Source organism: Bufo bufo, chromosome 1 (assembly GCF_905171765.1).
Source record: "Bufo bufo chromosome 1, aBufBuf1.1, whole genome shotgun sequence".
In the NCBI taxonomy this organism is placed as follows: domain Eukaryota; kingdom Metazoa; phylum Chordata; class Amphibia; order Anura; family Bufonidae; genus Bufo; species Bufo bufo.
Genome location: NC_053389.1, coordinates 620551085 through 620576121, shown reverse-complemented (window position 1 = coordinate 620576121; position 25037 = coordinate 620551085). Strand labels below are relative to the sequence as shown.

General features: G+C 44.9%; 1 protein-coding gene across 2 annotated transcripts in view; it reads left to right on the top strand.

Annotated features, from left to right (window-relative positions):
- AP3B2 (adaptor related protein complex 3 subunit beta 2) overlaps nt 1-25037 on the top strand; it is a 102178-nt gene that overhangs the window by 51903 nt on the left and 25238 nt on the right. For both annotated transcript variants that reach the window (XM_040413782.1, XM_040413781.1), the window contains exons 6-16: nt 3019-3085; nt 7743-7925; nt 8132-8311; nt 9519-9616; nt 10801-10855; nt 18318-18389; nt 20362-20424; nt 22491-22623; nt 23221-23330; nt 23574-23750; nt 24603-24789. In XM_040413782.1, the coding sequence (XP_040269716.1) occupies nt 3019-3085; nt 7743-7925; nt 8132-8311; nt 9519-9616; nt 10801-10855; nt 18318-18389; nt 20362-20424; nt 22491-22623; nt 23221-23330; nt 23574-23750; nt 24603-24789 (1325 nt within the window). The remainder of the gene's footprint in view (nt 1-3018; nt 3086-7742; nt 7926-8131; nt 8312-9518; nt 9617-10800; nt 10856-18317; nt 18390-20361; nt 20425-22490; nt 22624-23220; nt 23331-23573; nt 23751-24602; nt 24790-25037) is intronic.

Below are 25037 nucleotides of genomic sequence, written 5' to 3'. Positions count from 1 at the left end.
TAGTCAATTACAGCCTGAAGTCTGGAACGCATAGACATCACCAGACGCTGGGTTTCATCCCTGGTGATGCTCTGCCAGGCCTCTACTGCAACTGTCTTCAGTTCCTGCTTGTTCTTGGGGCATTTTCACTTCAGTTTTGTCTTCAGCAAGTGAAATGCATGCTCAATCGGATTCAGGTCAGGTGATTTACTTGGCCATTGCATAACATTCCACTTCTTTCCCTTAAAAAACTCTTTGGTTGCTTTTGCAGTATGCTTTGTCCATTGTCCATCTGCACTGTGAAGAGCCGTCCAATGAGTTCTGAAGCATTTGGCTGAATATGAGCAGATAATATTACCCGAAACACTTTGGAATTCATCCTGCTGCTTTTTTCAGCAGTTCCATTGGCAGCCATACATGCCCACGCCATGACACTACCACCACCATGCTTCACTGATGAGGTGGTATGCTTAGGATCATGAGCAGTTCCTTTCCCTCTCCATACTCTTCTCTTCCCATCACTCTGGTACAAGTTGATCTTGGTCTCATCTGTCAATAGGATGTTGTTCCAGAACTGTTAAAGAGGACCTTTCACCGATTCTTACCCTATGAACTAAGTATACATACATGTGGAGCGGCGCCCGGGGATCTCACTGCACTTACTGTTACTGCACTTACTGTTACCATAACTTAGGGAACGGAGATACCGGAGGACATAGTAGGAGAACGGAGCGGCGCCCGGGGATAATAGTAATGAGTGAGATCCCCGATGCAGTGAGATCCCCGGGCGCCGCTGTACATATCTGTATAGTTAGTTCATAGGGTAAGAATCGGTGAAAGGTCCTCTTTAAGGCTTTTTTAGATGTCGTTTGGCAAACTCTAATCTGGCCTTCCTGTTTGTAAAAAATCACCAATGGTTTACATCTTGTGGTGAACCCTCTGTATTCACTCTGGTAAAGTCTTCTCTTGATTGTTGACTTTGACACACATACACCTACCTCCTGGAGAGTGTTCTTTATCTGGCCAACTGTTGTGAAGGGTGTTTTCTTCACCAGGCAAAGAATTCTTCGGTCATCCACCACAGTTGTTTTCCGTGGTCTTCCGGGTCTTTTAGTGTTTCTTTTTAAGAATGTTCAAAACAGTTGTTTTGGCCACGCCTAATGTTTTTGCTATCTCTCTGATGGGTTTGTTTAGTTTTTTCAGCCTAATGATGGCTTGCTTCACTGATAGTGACAGCTCTTTGGATCTCATCTTGACAGTTGACAGCAACAGATTCCAAATGCAAAAAGCACACTTGAAATGAACTCTGGACCTTTTATCTGCTCATTGTAATTGGGATAATGAGGGAATAACATACACCTGGCCATGGAACAGCTGAGACACCAATTGTCCCATTTCTTTTGGTTCCTTAACAAGTGGGAGGCATATATACAAACTGTAATTCCTACACCGTTCACCTGATTTGGATGTAAATACCCTAAAATTAAAGCTGACAGTCTGCAGTTAAAACACATCTTGTTCGTTTCATTTCAAATCCATTGTGGTGGTGTATAGAGCCAAAAATGTTAGAATTGTGTCGATGTCCCAATATTTATGGACCTGACTGTATATACAAGTCGAGGAAGTCTGAAATTACTCTTAATTTAGTGAATTTTTCAGCTGCAGATTTTATGGCATGCTGTGAAATTTCTGCAGCATGTCTGTTATGGGGCATTCACACAACCGTATCCGTTTCGCGGTCATCATTTTGTGGATCAGCATGTCCCACCTTTTGTTAGAAATGACTATTGTCAGCAAATGGAATGGCACGGAACAGACTTACAGATGAGGACAGCACGCGGTGTGCTATCCACATATTTTGCAACCCCATTAAAATTAATGGATCCGCATTCAATCCGCAAAAAAAAGGGTGACGAATGCGCACCAAAAATACGTCTATGTCAATACCCCTATGATGTGGATTTGCAGCAGATTTTTGCTCAGGATTTCACCATTGGAACTACAAATAGGAAATCATACCCATTCGGCCTCATGCACACAAACGTATTTTGTTTCCGTGTCCGTTCCGTTATTTTTGCGGATATGATGTGGACCCATTCATTTCAATGGGTCCGCAAAAAAATGTGGACAGAACACCGTGTGCTATCCGCATCCGTATGTCCGTTCCATAGCCCCGCAAAAAAATATGACATGTCCTATTCTTGTCCGTTTTAGGCTACTTTCACACTAGCGTTCAGAGCGGATCCGTCTGGGGTCTGCCCAGACGGATCCGCTCATATAATGCAGACTTTGGATCCGTTCAGAACGGATCCGTCTGCATTATATTGTAGAAAAAATTCTAAGTGTGAAAGTAGCTTCAGACGGATCCGTCCAGACTTTACATTGAAAGTCAATAGGGGACGGATCCGTTTGAAAATTGAGCCATATAGTGTCAAATTCAAACGGATCCGTCCCCATTGACTTACATTTTAAGTCTGGACGGATCCGTTTGCCTCCGCACGGCCAGGCGGACACCCGAACGCTGCAAGCAGCGTTCAGGTGTCCGCTTGCTGAGCGGAGCGGAGGCTGAACGCTGCCAGACTGATGCATTCTGAGCGGATCCGCGTCCACTCAGAATGCATTAGGGCAGTACGGATGCGTTCGGAGCCGCTTGTGAGCCCCTTCAAACGGAGCTCACAAGCGGAGCCCCGAACGCTAGTGTGAAAGTAGCCTTAGGCATTGTTACAATGGATCTGCAAAAAAAAAACGGATGGCATACGGTTGTCATCCGTTTTTGTTTTTTTTTGCGGCTCCGCGATTTGTGGGCCGCAAAACACATACGGTCGTGTCCATGTAGCCTTCGACTGAAAATCTATATGTAACATGTGAAGATTTTGCCACAGATGTCAGGTGAATTTGTGGCAAATTCCTTGCAAATAGGAAAGGATTGTGATACTGTGACCTGCATGAATCTTACATACACATTTCTATTCATATAATATGCCCCTTGAAAAGACCCTTTATTCCGCTGTTTTTTATAACGTTCCATATAATTTGCAGTTTGGATTCAGACCAGAAAGATCAGCTCATTGAAGTGATTGAGAAACTTTTATCTGACAAAACCACGGTGAGTTTGATGCAGTTCATGGTTCTTGATCAACATAGTGAATGGGGTTGTCCACTTTGAACAATCACTTCTTGTTAGGAGGGTCCCCTGACAATAGTCAGGGGTCTAATTGATACTCTGCTGTGACTCTGTATCCGTGGGGAAATCTGAAAGCAGGTGTGCAGTTTCCCTGCAGCTCCACCACAAGGGAAATTAAGCACTGCACAGCGCCCATTCAAACCAATGGGTTGTCTGTGTAATACCGGACAGGACAAGTAGTGGCTGAAACTCTTTGAAACTGCTCCTCACTCTGGATAAGAGATGAGGATCCCCCGTCCTCTTGTAACTCAGAACCTCCTAATAGGGTATAATTTTACCCTATACAACCCCTCTGTATAGGAGTTCTCTGGCCAGTATACATGTAAGGCTCCATTCACACGTCCGCAAAATGGGTCTGCATCCTTTCCGCAATTTTGCGGAATGGGTGCGGACCCATTCATTCTCTATAGGGACAGAATGGTTGCGGACAGCACACAGTGTGCTGTCTGCAGCCGCAATTGCGGAGCGCGGCCCCGATTTTGGGTCCGCAGCTCCGCAAAAAGATAGAGCATGTCCTATTCTTGTCCGCAGCTTGCGGACAAGAATAGGCGTTTCAATGGGGGTGACGGGCTGGTGTGTTGTGGACCCGCAATTTGCGGGTCCGCAACACACCACGGACGTGTGAATGTAGCCTAAATGTTAAGATGTCCTATACATTGCACAGACCTGAGGGCATTTACAGACCTGAGCACTGTTTAAATGCAGCAGCACTCAGGAGAACCCACTTATTCTTAAAGGGGTTGGCCACTTTGCATCTAAATGATGGTAAAACGGTTACCTCCCAGACTCCAAAGACATACTCATAGGGAACTTAGATTGTGAGCCCCATTGGGGACTGCATGATCCTAATGACTGTAAAGCGCTGCAGAATATCTCAGCGCTCTAAAAGTGCATAAAATAAATACATACCATACAGTAACGTGTCATGGCATTAGCAGCAACTGCTGATTGGCCTCTGGGTCTATCTTAGCCCACATGGAGTTGCCACATCCCCCCTCCCCCACCCATCTCCAGTGTCTGGTGGAACAAACAATCGCCGCCGTCCACATCATTTACAAGATGGAACTTTTTCTCTTGTACTGCACTTGCGCTAAAAGCAGTCTGTAGGACACCAGGGAAGTGCTGGACATTCTGTATCTATACAGTACCTGGGCAGACCGCTTTTGGTGCAGTACAAGAAGAAAAGCGCTATCTTGCAAATGATATGGACATGGGCAATTGTTTACTCTGGACACCGAGGGGGGGTACCTCTTTGCGGGCTAAAGCTGGATTTACACTGCCCTATTATTGGGACCATTTTCGGGAAAGAACATTCCTACGAAAGGTGCCACAGATCACCTGATGGATGAGTGAAATGATCTGAGGTGCAGACACCTAAATCTTCATTCCCGAGCAGCAGATTGTCTAATTAGCACTCTGCTGCCCAGAAACAAGGATTTTGCATGTGAATGAGCCAATTAGCAACTACTAATGCCATTTTACAGTAGTGTGTGGCATTACTGTGATTTAGCACAAAAAGTAGCCAATCATTTTTATTAATAAAAGATGTGTGTATATCTAATATATAAAGCTGAGTGTATATATGTGTGTGTGTATGTGTGTATGTCCGCTAAAGGAATCTGCACCGTCGCATTTACAATCACAAATTTGGCACACAGGTATATCAGGTGTCCGGGAAGGTTTTAGACTGGGTCTCAGCTCTCTAGCATGTACCATTCCTAAAATATTCCCAAAAAATTCATTAGCCAATAGAAGCCTGGTCACATGACTCTTATCAGCCAATAGAAGCTCGCAGGCCCTTGGTCTCCACATACACACCGTTTTACACCAGGTCTCCAGCCATTTTTCTTCACTGCTGTAAGCCAGCTATAAAGGGTCAGGGCACTGTGGATGACACTGTTAAAGGGGTTATCCCATCTTAGACAATGGGGGCATATCGCTAGGATATGCCCCCATTGTCTGATAGGTGCGGGTCCCAGAGGTTGGACCCGCACCTACAAGGAGAACGGAGCGGAGAAAGTGGAGGAGGGCGCACTGCGCATGCGCAGCCACCCTCCATTCATTTCTATGGAGCCGCCAACGGCTATTTCCGTCGGCCCCATAGAAATGAATGGGAGCGAGGCCGCTCATGCGCGGTGCGCTCCCATTCAGTTCAATGGGAGAGGCGGGGAGCTGCGCCTGGTGGTGGACGGATCCTGGGAAACCCGGGGTCTTCCAGCCACAACTCTCCCCGACTCCGTTCTCGTTGTAGGTGCGGGTCCCAGAGGTGGGACCCGCACCTATCAGACAATGGGGGCATATCCTAGCGATATGCCCCCATGTCTAAGATGGGATAACCCCTTTAAGGGAGCAGAGTACTGTGGAGGTCACAGTTAAGGGGGAAGGTAGGGTGGCATTTCAGGCCACCCTTAAAAGACATACTTAAAAACCCTACTCCTAGGTCCCGCTAAGTCACGCCCCCGGCCCAGTTAGGCCACTTCCCACTCCTACTCCGCAGCCGACGGGGATTGAAAAAATGAAAGTAAATATTAAGTTCTGTCAGCTGTGGGGGAGGGAGGGTGACTTTCTCCCTGCAGCTCACGCTCAGACAGCACAGTGCTGCTGTCTGAGAGTGAGCTGTTCAAAAGGAAATCTCTGTGTCCGTCCAGGCCCTGCGCCAGACGGAGGACAGGGAGTCTGAAAGTCGGACTGTCCGGCCTAAAACCGGACCTCTGGCCACCCTAGGGCAGGCTGCTGTGGAGGTCACAGTTAAGGGGAGGCCGCTGTGGAGGTCACTGTTAAAGAGGTGGGATGCTGTGGAGGTCAATGTTAAAGGGGCGGGCGCTGTGGAGGTCTCTGTTAATGAGGCAGGGAACGGTGGAGGTCACAGTTAAGGGGACGGTCTGCTATGGAGGTCAGTGTTAAGGGATGGGGTGCTGTAGAGGTCACTGTTAAGGGGGCGGGGTGTTGTGGAGGTCACATTTTAAGGGAACGGAGATCTGTGAAGGTCACTGTTAAGGGAGCGAGTTATTGTGGAAATCACTCTTAACGAGACAGGTACTGTGGAGGTCACAAATAAAGGGCTGGCCGCTGTGGAGGTCACTGTTAAAGGGGCGGGCACTTTGGAGGTTACTGTTAAGGGGGCGGGGGACTGTGGAGGTCGCTATTAAAGGGGAAGCTGCTGTGGAGGTCACTGTTAAGGGGGTTGGTTATTGTGAAAATCACTGTTAAGGAGACGGGGTACTGTGGAGGTCACTAATAAAGGGGCGGCCGCTGTAAAGGTCACTGTTGAAGGAGAGGGCGCTTTGGATGTTACTGTTAAGGGAGCAGGCCGCTGTGGAGGTTACTGTTAAGGAAAGGGGACTGTGGAGGCCACTATTAAAGGGGCAGCAGGGTTCTGTGAGGTCACTGTTAAGGGAGTGGGGTACAGTGGAGTTCACTGTTAAGGTAGCGGGGTACTGTGGCAGTCACTGTTAAAGGGGCAGTTGCTGTGGAGGTCTCTGTTAAGGGGTCGGGAATGGTGAAGGTCACAGTTAAGGGGACTGTAACCTATGGTCAGTGTTAAGGGGCAGGTGCTGTAAAGGTCACTGTTAAGGGGTCGGGCCCCTGTGGAGGTCAATGTCAAAGGGGTGGGGTGCTGTGGAACTCACTGTTAAAGGGGCAGGCTGCTGTGAAGGTCAAAGTTAAGGGGGTGGTCTGCTGTGGAGGTCCCACTTTAAGGAGGCGGGGAACTGTGGGGGGGGGGGGTCAGTGTTAAGGGGTGGGGGCTGTGGAGGTCACTGTTAAGGGGGCAGGGTACTGTAGATGTCACTGTTATAGGGGATACTGTCTATCTTTTAACAAAACACACAAACATTAAATGAAATAGATGAAATATACTCGTGCAAAGCCGGGTCCTTCTGCTAGTATATATATATATATCATACAGCCTGGAGAACCCCTTTAAGATGTAACTTGCAAAAACTGAACAATTCACTTCCATATCGGTAAATGATATCTTGGTCCCCTTTTAGACCTTCATAACTGCATTGTCATTGCAAGATTGCAAGCACACTGTGTGCATTATAACAATTAGCATGAAATTCAAATTATGAACATTCAAATAAGGGTCCATTCACATGTCCGCAAGCGTTTTGCAATCCGCACATGGCCGACACTATGATAGAAATGCCTATTCTTGTCCGTGGCTGCACACAGCACACAGTGTGTTGTCCACATCTTTTGCGGCCCCATTGAAATGAACGGGTCCACACTCGTTCTGCAAAATTGCGTAACAGATGCGGACTCACTCATGCGGACGTGTGAATGGACCCTAAATGACAGGCCAGGATGACCATTATAATTATCTACCATTAAGAAGGTATGGAAAGAAAGGAGCAGTACCTTAACAATAAAGCACCAGGATCAGTTGCTAATACACATAACTGGCATAAGACAATGAAAAGACCCATAGTACGGTATATTTTAGAAGGCTACCAGGAAACCTGACATAGGCAACCAACAGAGGAAAAAGATCAGTTTTCCACTTTAGCATTGAGATGTAAGTCTGGCATTATGGTATAATGAACATTTCAATCGATGTTTTCACTGTTTTCCAAAGCTGGTTGCAGGAAGTGTAGTCATGGCTTTTGAAGAAGTGTGCCCTGAACGCATTGACCTGATACATAAGAATTATCGCAAGTTGTGTAACCTGCTGATTGATGTCGAGGAATGGGGGCAGGTAGTTATCATCAACATGCTGACACGTTATGCCAGGACCCAGTTTCTGAACCCTAACCAAAATGTAAGTTCTACATCTCATTTTTCTTACTACGAGTTGAGTCTCTATTTCTCTAATGTGCTAGACTGTGTGTTTTCTGTGTTTTGTCACTTGATGGACCTTATTCTTGGGTGCATTATTATTGCTTTCTCTTCCCTGTCTTTAAATTGTTAAAATATTTTAATTATTTTTTCTCCATGTTTTTTACTTTACTATGTTAACCCTGACAGGAGTCTCTTTTGGAAGAAAACCCAGAGAAAGCTTTCTATGGCTCAGATGATGATGAAGGAAGCAAAGAAGAAAAGTCAGAACCATCATCCATTGTGAAACGCAAGCCATACATTATGGACCCAGACCACCGTCTTCTTCTTCGCAACACCAAGCCCCTACTGCAGAGTCGCAATGCTGCTGTAAAATACTGCTATTTCCTTTCTGATATACAATGCTGCGAATACCATACAAAGGACTTTAAAGGGCATCTGCCAGCAGATTTGTCCCTATGACACTGGCTGACCTGTTACATGTGCACTTGGCAGCTGAAAGCATCTGTGTTGGTCCCATGTTCATATGTGCCTGTATTGCTGAGAAAAATTATGTTTTAATATATGTAAATGAGCCTCTAGGAGCAATGGGGGCGTTTTCATTACACCTAGAGGCTCTGCTCTCTCTGCAACTGCTGCTCCCTCTTCACTTTTATTGATAGGGTCAGGCAGGCGTGATCACATTTATACTGCCTGGCCTTGTCAAAGTGCAGAGGGTGCGGCAGTTACAGAGAGAGCAGAGCCTCTAGGTGTAATGGTGACGCCCCCGTTGCTCCTAGAGGTTCATTTACATATATTAAAACATCATATTTCTCAGCAATACAGGCACATATGAACATGGGACCAACACAGATGCCTTCAGCTGCGAAGTACACATGTAACAGGTCAGACAGTGTCATAGATAGAAATCTGCCCTTTAATTTCTAAACAGATGTGCATAAACATACTAAGTGGCCATTTGCCATATTGAATCTTGCTGCAGAAAAGACAAAGAGGGACATTTATTAAGAAAAAAAGAATTTAAAAAAAGGTCACAGAATATGGTGACCACCACAATTTGTGACTTCTCACTTCTCTCTACATTTTAATAAAAGAAAAGTGATAGAACGTGGGCGGATCTTGGCGTAAATGATAGTTCAAATCTATGGCAGATAATAGCTGGTGGACATTTGAGTTTTTTTCACGCGGACTTCCTGGACCAAGTTTATTAAGAGGGCTGTGCATCTCAATACATTAGGTGCATTTTGTGCTGACAGACTTAAAGGGGTTATCCAACGCCTATAATGACCCCACCCAATGCCCGGGCCCCTCGTATACATTATTAATTATAATGTATATGAGGGGTTGGATGACCCCTTTAACTTGCATTTGTAATGCTAAATCCCACATTTGTAATGCCATTATATCTGCCCCAAAATATTTAACTAAATAAAATCTCAAATAATTTCTATTATGATAGACTTATTATATATACTATTAAAAACTATTTTTCAATAATCGTACAGGTACAGGAAGGAAGTATTATTTATATACAGTGCTTGTAAGTACTCATCTAGAGCTGTACATCTTTCTACAGGTGGTTATGGCAGTGGCGCAATTGTACTTTCATCTAGCACCAAAAGCAGAGGTTGGTGTCATAGCAAAGGCCTTGGTTCGCTTGTTACGCAGTCACAGGTAGGTAACAAAAAAAGTAAATGATATAAACCCTCTGCACAGTCCACTGTGATAGGAAGCATCACCAGCTCATAGTAGCTGATCAGACTTTCTGTTTTGTGTTTCGTGTTACAATCTTACCATTGGACAAACAATACAGCACAAATAAAAGCTCAGTTGTTCACGTAGACAGACATGAACCCATCTTTACTCGCCTCACTGACACCTGAATTAAAGGGCTTCTGTCACCCCACTAAAGTCATTATTTTTTTTTTGCCTAGTTAAATTTCTTATACTGCGATTTATCAATATATAATGCTCTTACTCACTTTCCTTCAGCAGTTTCTTCAAAAACAGACTTTTATAATATGTAAATGAGCTCTCTACCAGCAAGTAGGGCGGCTACTTGCTGGTAGCAGCCGCATCCTCCTTTCATAATGACGCCCCTTCCTCATGTTGATAGACAGGGCCAGCTAACTCGCTCGTCCTCTGGCTGGCCCTGTCTGTGTTCAAATTCTGGCGCCTGCGCCGTACCTGTCTTCAGTCGGCGCAGGCGCACTGAGAGGAGGACGCTCGCTTGGCCGCTCAATCCTCAATGCGCCTGCGCCGATGACGTCACATCTACACCCGGCGCAGGCGCACTGAGAAAGGAGCGGCCGAGCGAGCGTCCTCTTCTCAGTGCGCCTGCACCGACTGAAGACAGGTACGGCGCAGGCGCCAGATTTTGAACGCAGACAGGGCCAGCGAGAGGACGAGCAAGTTCGCTGGCCCTGTCAATCAACATGAGGAGGGGGCGTCATTATGACACCAACTGACAAGCAGCAACACACTGCATTGGAAAAATCAATGATTTGATTCATGATGTGGTCATTTTCTTTGTTACTATATTGATTATTTGGTTTTAAATATATATATATACACAATTTCATGCATTTTTTGTATAATGAGATTGTGGGTTGGTCTATTTATATAATGTAACACATGATCACTGATGCTTGAAAATGGCTGCTTTGAGCAGCTGAAACATTGCACGGGGGATGAATAAATACCGCTATTCTGCATCGGAGTGCTGCTTTTCTTTGTTCGTTTCTTTAAATCTATTTATTATGTGTTGTCTGAAGTAGCTCCTTTTTTATCACACAATTCTTTTGTGTTTTTCTCTTTGTTGCGTGTGCTGTTCTAATAATTATTCTGTCTCATTCCAGCGAAGTGCAGTTTGTTGTACTACAGAACGTGGCCACTATGTCCATCAAGAGAAGGGTATGTAAAAATTGCCATGAGCTGTAAAATTAACAATATGATTCTTTTGGTTATGCGCATGAATTACATTTTATTGACTGCAAAAAAATAAAGTGTTAATGATTTTCAACTGAGTGTCTTATACAGTAACATTTACAAAATCTGATTTATTCCTCAACTGGCTCCCGGTAGTTTTCAAGCTAAAATAAGCCACACAAGAGCGATTTAGATGCAGGTCTTCATCCCTCCAGCGCCGGCCTCTACATAACTTTTCTACGCCTAAAACAGGCATATAAAATGATAAATGAAATGTGCCTGCCGGCCCGCCCTTTTCCCGCCCACACCACGCCCTCCTCTTTTAGACCTGGCATGAGCGGCAGAAAAGGAGAAAAAAGTTGCAGTTTGCGGTGCAAATAACCTTATGGCATATATCTGTTCGTAAATGACCCTCATGACCAGTGTCGGACTGGGGTGCCTAGGGCCCACCAGTGGAATTGATTTTGGGGGCCCACCCTAGAGCTGGAGATATAACTTGTTCATTTTTCAGTCTCGCACACATGAATGTATGCATTTTAGCACACAATACAGTAACAGTATGCTAAACAGAACAGTATTGTGCACTGCACTATATCAAATAGTTTCTCTTTAAAGGGAGTCTGTCATCACAGTTTCACCTTTTTAACCCTTCCCATAGCTTTCTAGCAGCATTACAGTTGATAAAAACGTTACCTTTATAAGCAATCGTGGACTTATAAAACTGGCAAAAATCATCTTAGTAGGATGTGCAAATGAGGGCTCGCAAGTGCCCAGGGGCGGCGTCAACCTCGTAGTTGCCCAGGCAGCTCTGCCTTATCGTCGCTTCCCCCCGCCCAGTCTTTCCCTCTGCCAGCCCATCTTCTTACTTCTTCTTTCGCCGAGATCCTGCGCACTGAGTCCGTTAGCCGGCGCATGCGCATTAATTACTGTGATGCCATACCAGGAATGGAATGCGCCGACCGATGGACTCAGTGCGCAGGCGCGGGATCTCGGCGAAAGAAGAAGTAAGAAGATGGGCGGGCAGAGGGAAAGGATGGGCGGGGGGAAGCGACGATAAGGCAGAGCTGCCTGGGCACCTACGAGGTTGACGCTGCCCCTGGGCACTTGCGAGCCCTCATTTGCATATCTTACTAAGATGATTTTTGCCAGTTTTATAAGTCCACGATTGCTTATAAAGGTAACGTTTTTATCAACTGTAATGCTGCTAGAAAGCTATGGGAAGGGTTAAAAAGGTGAAACTGTGATGACAGACTCCCTTTAAGCAACTCATTTAGTTGATAACTGTATCTGTTATTTACAGTAGTTTGGACAGCGGTCACACGTGGACATTCCATGACCTAGATGAACCACCCAGTCCCCCAGCCTAAACAATATCCAAAGTGAAGGAAATGTTTCCTGCATATTCAAAAGGATAAGTTTATTGAAGTGCTGGCAGTAGTGCCCCGGCCTCCTCACAGCTCACCAAGCTCAGCGCCGTACATTGTATAGCGGCTGTGCTTGGTATCGCGCTCAACCCCTTTCACTTCTATGGGGCTGAGCTGCTCCTAGGCCACTTGATCAATAAACGTGACGTCACATGGCCCAGAAAAATCACAGAGAAGGACACAGGGCTCACAGGAGCCCCGGTGCCTTGTCAAACAGCTGATCGGCAGTGGTCCCAGGTAGGGATCGACCGATTATCGGATTTACCGATATTATCGGCCGATATTCAGGATTTTCAAAGTTATCGGTATCAGCATCTAACCTTGCTGATATGCCGATAACGAATCGCGAACATGGATCGCACTGCTATCAACGCGATCAATGTTCCCTCAGCAGCACACCAGTGAGAGGCAAGAGGGGAGGAGGAGGGGAGGGGCTGTGGCCATTGCGCCACCAATGATGTTAACTCAGTTATTAATTCAAATATAGGAGGCGGGTGAATCATATAGCTGCACCTGAGGGGTTAACTGTTGCGGATCGCAGCTACCCCTCATAGAGGTCAGGTGTCGCTATATTTGAATTAATGGGCAAGTTATCTTCATTGGTGGCAGTGGCAGCTTCTGATCAGAGCCCAAGCAGTGTAATTGCGGGGCTCCGATCGGTTACCATGGCAGCCAGGATGCTACTGACGCCCTGGCTGCCATAGTCAGCTCCCTGCTGCCATGTGTACTATGCACAGGGCAGCAGGGAGAGTGTGACGTCCTATTCACCCTGATAGAGCTCTATTAGGGTGAATAGGACAAGGGATCTAGGTTCTAGCCCCTAGGGGGAAATAGTTATTAAATTAAAAAAAAACACCAAAATATTAAGTATAAATATTTAATCTTAGATATATAATGGCATCTCTTCGTTTAACAACAGATTTGTGTAGGAATTTTTTTATTTTTTTTCAAAAATGAAAATGCACAAAATATTGGTATAAATTATCGGCTATCGGCCTGAAAGTTCACAGGTTATCAGCTCTAAAAAAATCAATATCGGTCGATCCCTAGTCCCGGGTATCAGACCCCCACCAATCAGATACTGATGACCTATCCACAGTCATATGTGACTGATATCAGCCGCTCCTCTTATAACGCTCCAGCACTGATATAACCTCCAGAGACATTACATCACATGTGACTGATATCAGCCGCTCCTCTTATAACACTCTAGTACTGATATACCGTATTTTTCGCCCTATAAGATGCACCGGCCCATAAGACGCACCTAGGTTTTTGGGGAGGAAAATAAGAAAAAAAATATTTTTAACCAAAAGGTGTGCTTTTGGTGGGTTTGGAACTAATGGTGGTCTGTGGATGGCACTATTACTGGGGATCTGTGAAGGACACTGTTATGGGGGGGGATCTGTGAAGGACACTGTTATGGGGGGGATCTGGGGATGGCACTGTTATGGGGGGGGATCTGGGGATGGCGCACTGTTATGGGGGATCTGTGGATGACGCACTGTTAGGCCTCATGCACACGACCGTTGTTTTATTCTGTGTCCGTTGTTCCGCTTTCGTGATTTTCTGCGGACCCATTGACTTTCAATGGGTTTGTTGAAAACTCGGCTAATGCACCGTTTGTCATCCGCGTCCGCGATCCCTGGTTCCAGTCCGTCAAAAAAATATAACCTGTCCTATTTTTTCCACGGAAAACGGTTTGCGGATCCATTCAAGTCAATGGGACCGTGAAAAAACGCGGAGGCACACAAGATTGTCATCCGCGTCCGCGTCTGTTTTTTCCCTATCATTTGCATGGCAAACTTGATTTTTTTTTTTTTTTTACTTTCCTTCATGTCTGGTGATCCTCCAAAAATAAATGAAGACACACGGAAACAAAAACGGAAACGGATCACGGAACAATGGAACCCCATTTTGCGGAACGGAACACAACAACGGTCGTGTGCATGAGGCCTTATGGGGGATCTGTGGATGACGCACTGTTATGGGGGGGGATCTGTGGATGACGCACTGTTATGGGGGGGATCTGTGGATGACGCACTGTTATGGGGGTATCTGTGACGGACACTGTTATTGGGGGGTATCTGTGGATGGCACTGTTATGGAGGGGGATCTGCGGGTGGCACTGTTATGGAGGGGGATCTGCGGGTGGCACTGTTATGATGGGGGATCTGCGGGTGGCACTGTTATGGAGGGGGATCTGCGGGTGGCACTGTTATGGAGGGGGATCTGCGGGTGGCACTGTTATGGAGGGGGATCTGCGGGTGGCACTGTTATGGAGGGGGATCTGCGGGTGGCACTGTTATGGAGGGGGATCTGCGGGTGGCACTGTTATGGAGGGGGATCTGCGGGTGGCACTGTTATGGAGGGGGATCTGCGGGTGGCACTGTTATGGAGGGGGACCTGTGGGTGGCACTGTTATATATGTGCCATCACAGACCCCCCACCCCATAACAGTGCCATCCACAGACCCCCCCCACCCCTTAACAGTGCCATCCACAGATGTCCCCCATAAAACTGTCATCCACAGATCCCCCCCCCACCGCTCCAGTATGCAAATATAAAATGTCTGATTCAATTAAAAGTTATTACACATGCCCTCTCACTCCTAATATTACTGTACACCCTAACAGCTTCTGTACAACGCAGGCAGGCCGGGCGGCCAGCGCGTCACTCACTGACGTCACGTGCCTGCGCCGCCTGCTTGATTCATAAAGTAGGCGGCGCAGGCACGTGACATCAGGGAGTTATGCTGCCGCCCGCCCGGCTGTTAGGGTGTATGGTAATATTAAAAGTGTGTGTGTGGGGGGGGGGGGGGGCATGTTTAATCACTTTTAATTGAATGAGACATTTTATATTTGAATATTGCAGCACCGGAGCGGCGGGGCCGGAGTACAGTGACCGCACCCAGTCCCTCCCCGCTCTTGTATACATCGCAGCCTGTAAAAATGTCAGCATTCACCCCATAAGACGCAGGGGCATTTTCCCATTTTTTGGGGGAAAAAAGTGCGTTTTATAGGGCGAAAAATACGGTAACCTCCAGAGACATTACATCATATGTGACTGATATCAGCCGCTCCTCTTATAACGCTCCAGCTCTGATATAACCTCCAGAGACATTACATCCTATGTGACTGATATCAGCCGCTCCTCTTATATCGCTCCAGTACTGATATAACCTCCAGAGCAGGGGCGCACATACAGGGGTCGCGGCTGGGCCCGGCACTCCAGGGGGCCCGGCCGCCTGTGGACCCCTGGCCCCGCCCTGCAGTAGTGCTGTGCCTGCCTGTATAAGGGCTGTTTCACACGAGCGAGTCGATTGTGGGAATCACGCTCCGTGTGTGAGTGTGAACCTCCGCTCTGGACATAGTGACATAAAGCGGTCAGTATGATTCTGTGGAAAAAAGGCCAAGCAGAGGCACATAGCATTATAAATCATGATAATGCCGTGCGCTCCTGCAAGTCCAGAGCGGAGGATCACACTCACACACGGAGCGTGATTCCCGCAATGGACTCGCTCGTGTGAAACAGCCTTAATCCGGGCGGCCGACCCGGGGCCCGCCACCCAGTGTTGCGTTTCTGCGCTGTAGTGCCAGTCCAGGCCAGCCCTACCCTCCTTGAGTGAGAGTTTCCCCCCCCCGATTCTCCTCCCCGTGCGGGTGCAGCGTGCCTAGTCATTTCCTGTTGGGCGGCAGCACCGGACACAACGTTTCCCTAGGCTGCGCAGGCGCACAACAACACCGAGACGCAGCAGGAAGAAGGCACCGGAGAGCGTGAAGAAGCTGGTGCCGGTTCGGAAGTGAAGATAAGATTTGTAAAAAAAAAAAAAAAAAAAAAAAAAAAGGTCTTTATAATTGCTCACCACATTTATGGTCAGTGAGTTCAGAGTAGACTCAGAGTAGGGTCTGATGGGGTCTGGCTTTATAACTAGCTCTGCTATATTTCTGTAGCCTCTGACTGCCCAGTTGGGCTGAAACTACTACACCCAGCATGTTCTGGTAGTAATAGTAAATGGATATTGGTGCAATTCTGAGCTACTAGTCTATATAATACATAATATTATATTGTATTATATAGACTAGTAGCTCAGAATTGCACCAATATCCATTTACTATTACTGCCAGAACATGCTGGGTGTAGTAGTTTCAGCCCAACTGGGCAGTCAGAGGTTGCAGGCTACAGAAATATTGCAGAGTTAGGCTACTTTCACACAGGCGTTTCTGGGTCCACCTGTGAGATCTGTTTCAGGGCTCTCACAAGCGGCCCCAAAACGGATCAGTTCAGCCCCAATGCATTCTGAATGGATAAGGATCCGCTCTGAATGCATCAGTTTGCCTCCGTTCAGCCTCCATTCCGCTCTGGAGGCGGACACCAAAACGCTGCTTGCAGCCAAACGGATCTGTTCTGAACGGATACCAGCGTTTGCATTATAGGTGCGGATCCGTCTGTGCAGATTCGTTTTGGTGTCCGCCTGACAATGCGGAGCCAAACGGATCCGTCCTGTCTTACAATGTAAGTCAATGAGGACGGATCCGTTTTCACTGACACAATATGGTGCAATTGAAAACGGATCCGTCCCCATTGACTTTCAGTGTAATGTTTGCATTATCTTTTTTTTTTTTTCGTGGTAATGCAAACGGATCCGTTCTGAACGGATACAAGCGTTTGCATTATCGGTGCTGATCCGTCTGTGCAGATACCAGACGGATCCGCACCTAACGCAGGTGTGAAAGTAGCCTAAGGCTGCATTCACACGTCTGTGGTGTGTTGCGGACCCGCAAATTGCGGGTCCGCAACACACCAGCCCGGCGCCCCCATAGAAATGCCTATTCTTGTCCGCAAGCTGCGGACAAGAATAGGACATGCTCTATCTTCTTGCGGAGCTGCGGACCCAAAATCAGGGCCGCACTCCGCAATTGCGGCTGCAGACAGCACACTGTGTGCTGTCCGCATCCATTCCGTCCCCTTAGAGAATGAATGGGTCCGCACCCATTCCGCAAAATTGCGGAAAGGATGCGGACCCATTTTGCGGACGTGTGAATGGAGCCTAACTCTGCTGCTGGTGGAGGGAGGTTGGGGGGGGGGGGGGGGCGGCGACGGGAAGGGGGGCCCCATGGTTCAGTTTTGCACCGGGGCCCCATGGATTGTGTGCACGCCACTGCTCCAGAGACATTACATATTATGTGGGGGTGAGGGGCTGGGAAAGTGTGAAATGCCACTGATGAGAGGGAAGAGGGGGACACTGGGAGACATGACTTCTTGCCCTGTATAAAGTATAGGTGAGATAGTTGGTGGGAAAGGTCTGTGAGGGGCTGGGACAGGGACACAAGATGTGCAGGGGCAGCAGCTTCAGGACTCTCTTCCCACTTCCCTCCCACAGTAACTTACCCCAGTGCTGCTGTGTGGAGTAGTGGGACCAGTGAGAGAAGAGAACTTTATACTGGAGGGAGGCACAGTGACTCAGAGAGAGCAGCAGTGTCTCCATTATCTCCTGCTGCTGCCTCGGCTGTCGGCTCCTCTGGCTCCGCCCCCTCCTCACACATGATGGAATATCACACTGCAGAGAGGAGGGGGGGAGCTGTCTGCTCATGTCGGGTCGGTGAAGTTTACTTTGGAGAAAGGGACAAGCGCTGCAGGGTATTGTGCTGTCCCTTTCACCAAAGTAAAATGATATGTGTGCCAGTGCTGCAGTCCAGCCCCTGATAACAGCCAGGCGCCTGAAACTGAAAGTATAGCAACTGCCCTGCCCCTGCTGGTGGCTCTGGCTGCAGTATAAGCAGACAGGCAAGGGGCCCACCGGGCATTTCACCGGCTTCCCGGTGAGCCAGTCCGAGCCTGCTCATGACCCTCATGTACTTTTATTATGAGTTAAATGTGGAAGAAAGAAAATATCTGAAGAAAAAACCTGGACGTCTCTCCCAGGATTCAAACGTGCAAAAACACACCTTTAAACACAGTGATAGGTCATGTAAATATGTTAAATTTGTTGCTACTTTAATCTTTGATTTTTTTTTTCTTAGGGGATGTTTGAACCATACCTAAAAAGTTTCTACATCCGATCTACTGACCCAACTCAGATTAAGATTTTGAAGGTAACATATTTTTACTTTGATACTGTGTATGATTAAAGCTGATTTGATGTAAAGTGTAGCTTCTCTTTGGAGTTACTGTTCAGTAAAATATCAGAAAATAATGAAAGAATGCATTTACTTTCATAATGAATAATTTGAAATAACATCAGTACAGTGGGATTCTTGTCGTTAGAAATGTCCGGCTATGTAAATCTGTATTTTGTTCATCTATATATGGTATATCATGGCCTGTTCTGTATTTTCAGATATGAAAATGAATATATATATAAAAAAAAAAAATCTAATATTTTATTTACTGTTAGCCTTTTAAGGCATCCATGTTTTATGCAATAGCTGCTTTTCCTTCTGTAACTGTGCACAGGAAATTACAATCACAGACAACCATTTTAGGGTCACTTCACATCACTGCTTTTGATTTCTGTTGTTCTGCTCCGTCAGAGGAGCAGAACAACGAAAATAACAAAAGTCCTGGATTCCGCACACAGATGACTCAAACAAAGCTAAACAGATCCTATTGACTATAATGAGATCCATTCGGGATCCCGCTTTTTTTTTTTGCAGAGAAAAAAGTTCTGCATGCATGCAAAAAGTTCTCCTTTTTTATGGAATCAGCGACCAACACAGATGTAAAGAAGCCCTTAAACGGGTTGGACACTTTCTGGTTACTGTTGACCAATGTGTTTGTAAGGTGATTATATGACACTAGTATAGCCGTTTTCTACATTTCATAAGGTATGGCCCCTTGTTATTATATGCTGTCCACATAGAAGTCCTGTCCATAAGATGGCCGCTGATGGAGGGTCATGTGACCAGGCAAATCATCCAGTCTCCTCCATTCAAATACACTGCACCTGTCATCTGCACTTTTACAGTTGGGAGTTTAGTGCAGGTGCAGTAGGTTTGAATGGAGGAGGCTAAGTGATGTGTCTGGTCACATGACCCTCCATCAGCGGCCCGCCATCAGGACCTCTATGCAGACAGCACCAAAGATTTGCCCAGCAAGGAGATATGGCTCAGAATCTCCACAAAGGCTGTATTAGCACGTGCCATGTAGTCATGTTACATATACATTGGTCACAAGTAACCAGAAAGTGGCCACCCCCTTTAAATGTTATAGAGGAATGTTTCTCAACTTTCCTAAGTACCCACTACTGAAATAAAGGCTATAATTATATAAATTGCTGGATCAATTAAAAGCACAGAATAAGGAAAGTGAAATACTCCCTAAAATACATAATCCCGGATTTACTATGACTTAGGGTAGACATCTAGACAGGGAGTCGTTAAATGTACTTGAATTATCCCAGCGACTTAGGTTGTATGATAAAGCTGATGCATCTATAGACTGCTTAAGACAACTTTTAGCTATCTTATTTTGTTTAGATTTTTATGTCAGAAATTTTAGCTCAAAACATTACATTTTAGTCTATGCCGCCCTTGTTGAGTGTGGCGAAAAACTGTCTAAAATATGAGATGTGATATTTTGCACCAAAATGCTTGAAAAAATTGAGGTTCAGAATCAATAGTAAATTTAGGCCACAGTGTGTACCCCACTGGGGTACATGGACCACAAATTGATAACCTAGGCTATGGAGGGCTTTTCTGTCATCCACACTCACAGATGCAGTATACAAGCATGCAAACTCTTTCCTCCCGTTTGTTCTCTAAACATCTGCCACTCATGTATACATTACTGTCACATTCCTGTGTGCCTTTAATCTCAGCTTTGATAGCAAAAATGTGTACAATAAGGGAGGAATGATCACATATCTGGACACGTGCATCCTGCAATCCAAAATCCTGCCCTGATGGATGTTATTCACCAGGATGCTGTCAGGCACATTCTAGTAGTAAATGGTTTTAATAATATGGTCAAATATTCAATCTATAAATAGAAAATATAGTGTACCAAGAAATGTAGAAATTTTTAAAAATGGATATTCGCCTTAATCAAATTTCTTACTTCTTGCAGCTAGAAGTCTTGACAAATCTGGCTAATGAGACGAACATTTCCATCATTCTGCGAGAATTCCAAGTAAGTGAGTGGCAGAAATGACATTAGTTCACCGTACATCTCACCAACTGGTTCATGAAAACTAGTGCGGCATCTAGGTTAACAAACTTATACGTAGTGTGAGTATTTCATTCACAGTCTTTATTGCCTAAAGGTATCTCAAGTATGAGCTCATATAAGAGGTATGAATGCTATTTAATAACTTCATGAGAGTATTATATATGCATTTACGGTACTTATTATCCTTATTTGACCATACTAGAACAAATACTCAAAATCTAGTAGATTTATTTTTTTTGCTGTCAGCACATAATACTTTTTCCTTCAAAAAATTAAAAAAATAATTGTTCTTCCAAACCAGATTTCATAGTTGCTATGCAAATTTATAGAAATGAAAAAACTATACTTAAGTACAAGGGGTATTCCCATCTTGGACATTGGGGGCATATTGCTAGGATATGCCCCCAATGTCTGATAGGTGGTGGTCCCACCTCTGGGCGCCGCACCTATATTTAAAACGGAGCCCGCAAAGTGCCAGAGGGCACATGCACGTCCGCCCTCCATTCATTCCTATGGTAGTGTCGAAAATAGCCAAGCTCTGGCTTAGCTATTTCCGTAAGCCACATAGAAGTGAATGGAGCAGTGGCCGCACTTGCGTAGTGCGCTTCCCATTCATTTCAATGGCACTTCCGAAAATAGCCGGGCACGCCTTGAGGGACTCGCATCTATCAGACATTTGGGCTTTTCCTATGTCCAAGGTGGGAATAACCCTTTAAGTGTGAGTGAATGTAACATTTAGTAATTCATTAATATTCATGTTTGTTAATCCCTTCAGGACCAGGCCAATTTTGGAAATCATTGGGGTCATTTATCAAACTGGTGTAATGTAGAACTGGCTCAGTTACCCATCGCAACCAATCAGATTCCACCTTTCATTTGTGACAGCTGCTTTGGAGAATGAAAGGATTAATCTGATTGGTTGCTATGGGCAACTAAGCCATATCTAACTTTCCCCCAACCTACTGGTTGGTATGATTACCTTGATACCAAATTCAAAAAGTTCTATATTTTACTATTTAAAAAAAGATTTACCCATAACTTTTTATTTTCTGAGACTGAGCTGTGTTAGGGATAATTTTTTTGCAGGGTGAGTTGTAGTTTTTTATTAGAACCATTCTGGAGAACATGCATCTTTTTTGAAATTTTTTCAATTTATTTTGTGAAGTGAAATGACAAAAAAAACACCCATTCTGACACTGGGATTGTTCACAGTGCGGTATAAATAACATGGCATTTTTGTAGATTGGACGTTTTCAGATTCAGGAATACCAAATATGCTTATTTATTTGTTAATGTTAATTCCTAATATGATGCTATTCATTTTTATATTTATTCCATTTTTGAAAACTTGATTCAACAGATTTTTTTTTTAGATCCCTCCCATTCACCGCAATATTTAGGTATTTTTGTAGATTGTAAGCCCTCACAGGCAGGGCCCTCCCTCCTTCTGTACCAGTTTGTAGCTCGTCTTGTTCTTGCTTAGTGCAAATGTCTGTATTATGTATGTATACGCCTTTTCATATATACAGAGCCATGAAATGAATGGCGCTTTAATAATAAATAATAATAATAATTGCTGTGAATAGCAATTTTATCACCATTCACTTACTCCCTGGCAACGGCACGGTATAATAGGTGCAGTAAAATGTCAGGCCTGGGGTCTTCAGAAGGCCCCTATTTGTCATGACAGCTGAACGGCACCCTGCGATTTTGATGCTGGGGAGAACAGAGGACGCTCTCACTATCTAACCACTCAGATGCTGTGTTTGCTGTTGACTGCAGCATTTGAGGCATTAAACTGGTAGGATCAGGGTTATCTCTGATCCCGGTCACAGCAGATGGGTGTCAGCTGTATAACATGGCTGGCACCCGTCATTGATGGAGCAAGCTCAGCTAGTAAGTGTTCCATACATTCCTTGCACACCAGTAAAGTACAGTTATGTCCGGTTGCTCAGAGGGTTTAAAATATACAAAGCCCAGCAATGCTAATTAAACAAAGTAAAATGTATCTATGTTAATCCTTTCAGACTTACATTCGCAGCATGGATAAAGATTTTGTGGCTGCTTCAATACAGGCCATTGGCCGATGTGCTACTAACATAGGCAGAGTCCGTGATACCTGTCTTAATGGGCTTGTCCAACTGCTATCCAACAGAGATGGTAAGACAAATGATGTTAATCCAAAGAGGAAATCACAAGATGTTTGTGTGCATGTAGAGTTAACTTGCTAGTTAATATAGTCATGTGATTACAGCAGCCTTAACACTTATTCATTCGAGCATAGGAGAGAGAGCAGAGTGGTGGTGTGTGGCAAGTGTAAAGTGAGTTTGTAGGGTTGTAGATCCAGTGAACGTGACCAGGCAGCATCTTCATTGTATCTGTAATACAGCAGACAACGATAACTTCTTGTTAGTGAACTAGGAAGGAGAGGTCTGCAGAACAAATAGCAGAACTTTTAAGGCAAACACACCACAAAGGTATTGTACATGAGGATCAGCAGTATGATGTTTTTCTTTTTCACTGGAGTGCTTTAGATTTCATAGCATATTCAAAGACATGACGACATGACATTCAAATCATCAGCACTGCCAACATTTGAATACTTTAATTTTATTAAAGTATTATAGCAAAACATCATTAATGTATATTTATGTTTAATCAGAATTTTTTCACAGTCCTGCATTTTACAATGAAAAATATAACTTGCATTTTGTACATTTTAGACAATATGATTAACATTCCTTACATTTCCTTCAGAACTGGTTGTTGCAGAATCAGTGGTGGTAATCAAGAAATTACTACAAATGCAGCCAGCACAGCACAGCGAGATAATAAAACACATGGCCAAGTTAACCGACAATATCCAGGTATCCATGTCTCACAGCGATTATACCTATAATAAATGCATATGATGCAACAATATTTTTTTTTGTTCTCAAATTAGGCTTTGCCTTGTGCTATAATAATAGTAACTACAGTATATTCTCAGTTATATTATGTAGATCTTGAGGGTGATCGGCCGTCAGGGTACATGCACATAATGGCCCATCTATCATTATCGTAACTATTTTGTTGAGCATGCAGAATCTCAGTGCTATTATTTTTTTCAGGTGCCTATGGCTCGAGCTAGCATTCTGTGGCTGATTGGTGAGTATTGTGAACATGTGCCTAAAATAGCTCCTGATGTATTGAGGAAGATGGCCAAGTCATTCACTAATGAAGAAGACATTGTTAAACTACAAACCATAAACCTTGCGGCAAAGCTGTATCTGACAAATTCAAAGCAGGTATGTGACCGTAATATTGTACTGGAGTGGGTAAAATAGCTGACTAAACATTTATGCTACATAAAACGTATCCACAATTGCAAGGCTGGGAACTTTAAGATAACATCTATGATTCTCACCTGCTTATAGCATTACCTGTGCTATATGAGTATAATATATTGGCTCACACCAGTGGTTCTCAAACTATTTTAGCTCAGATACCCTGAACAGCTACAGACCTCACTGATAAACACATACCTCTGGGTCCAATCCCCCTACATAGCCGTTTACCTATATCTTTCTTGTATTTGTATCTCCTTCTTTGACTGCGTGAGATGTTCCACCTTTAGGCCTCTTGGACACGACCGTATGTATTTTGCGGTCCGCAAAAAACGGATCCGCGAAAAATACGGATGACATTCGTGTGCATTCCATATTTTGAGGAACGGAACAGCTGGCCCCTAATAGAACAGTACTATCCTTGTCCGTAATGCGGACAAGAATAGGACATGTTCTATCTTTTAGCGGAACGGAAATACGGAAACTGAATGCACACAGAGTAACTTCAGTTTTTCTTGCGGACCCATTGAAATGAATGGTTTCATATACGGTCCGCAAATAAAACTGAACGGACATGGAAAGAAAATACGTTCATGTGCAAGAGGCCTTAGACTGATGCCTTTGGGGACCATGACCCTCCACATTCCTCCTTTGTTGAACCATGGGCCTTATTGATTGAGGTCGTAGAGATCCCTTGCCTCAGATTTTGTCATGGAAGTATTTTACATCAGCCTTTTGTCATGTTAGTTTTACTATATTTATGAATGTATATTTACCCTGATTAACATATTATCCGATCATATGTGTTCTTAGACAAAGCTCCTCACTCAGTATGTCCTGAATCTGGCCAAGTATGACCAAAATTATGACATCAGAGACAGAACAAGATTCATCCGCCAGTTGATTGTACCCACAGAAAAAAGCGGAGCACTTAGCAAGCATGCCAAGAAGCTCTTTCTTGCTCAAAAACCGGCACCTATTTTGGAGTCTCCATTTAAAGGTATTATTCAACTTCTTTATTAATTATATTGGGAGCAAGCTCGGACTGGCCCACAGGGGTACAGGGGAATCCCCTGGTGGGCCCCTAGTCTCCCACCCCCTGCACAAGTGGCACATAACACATTCAATTTACTGCACTACATAAATATATGTTAAATTATTTATTATATTCGAATGTATCCATACGGTGGGCCCCCAAAAGAAATTTTACTGGTGGGCCCTAGGTACCCTAGTCCGACACTGATTGGG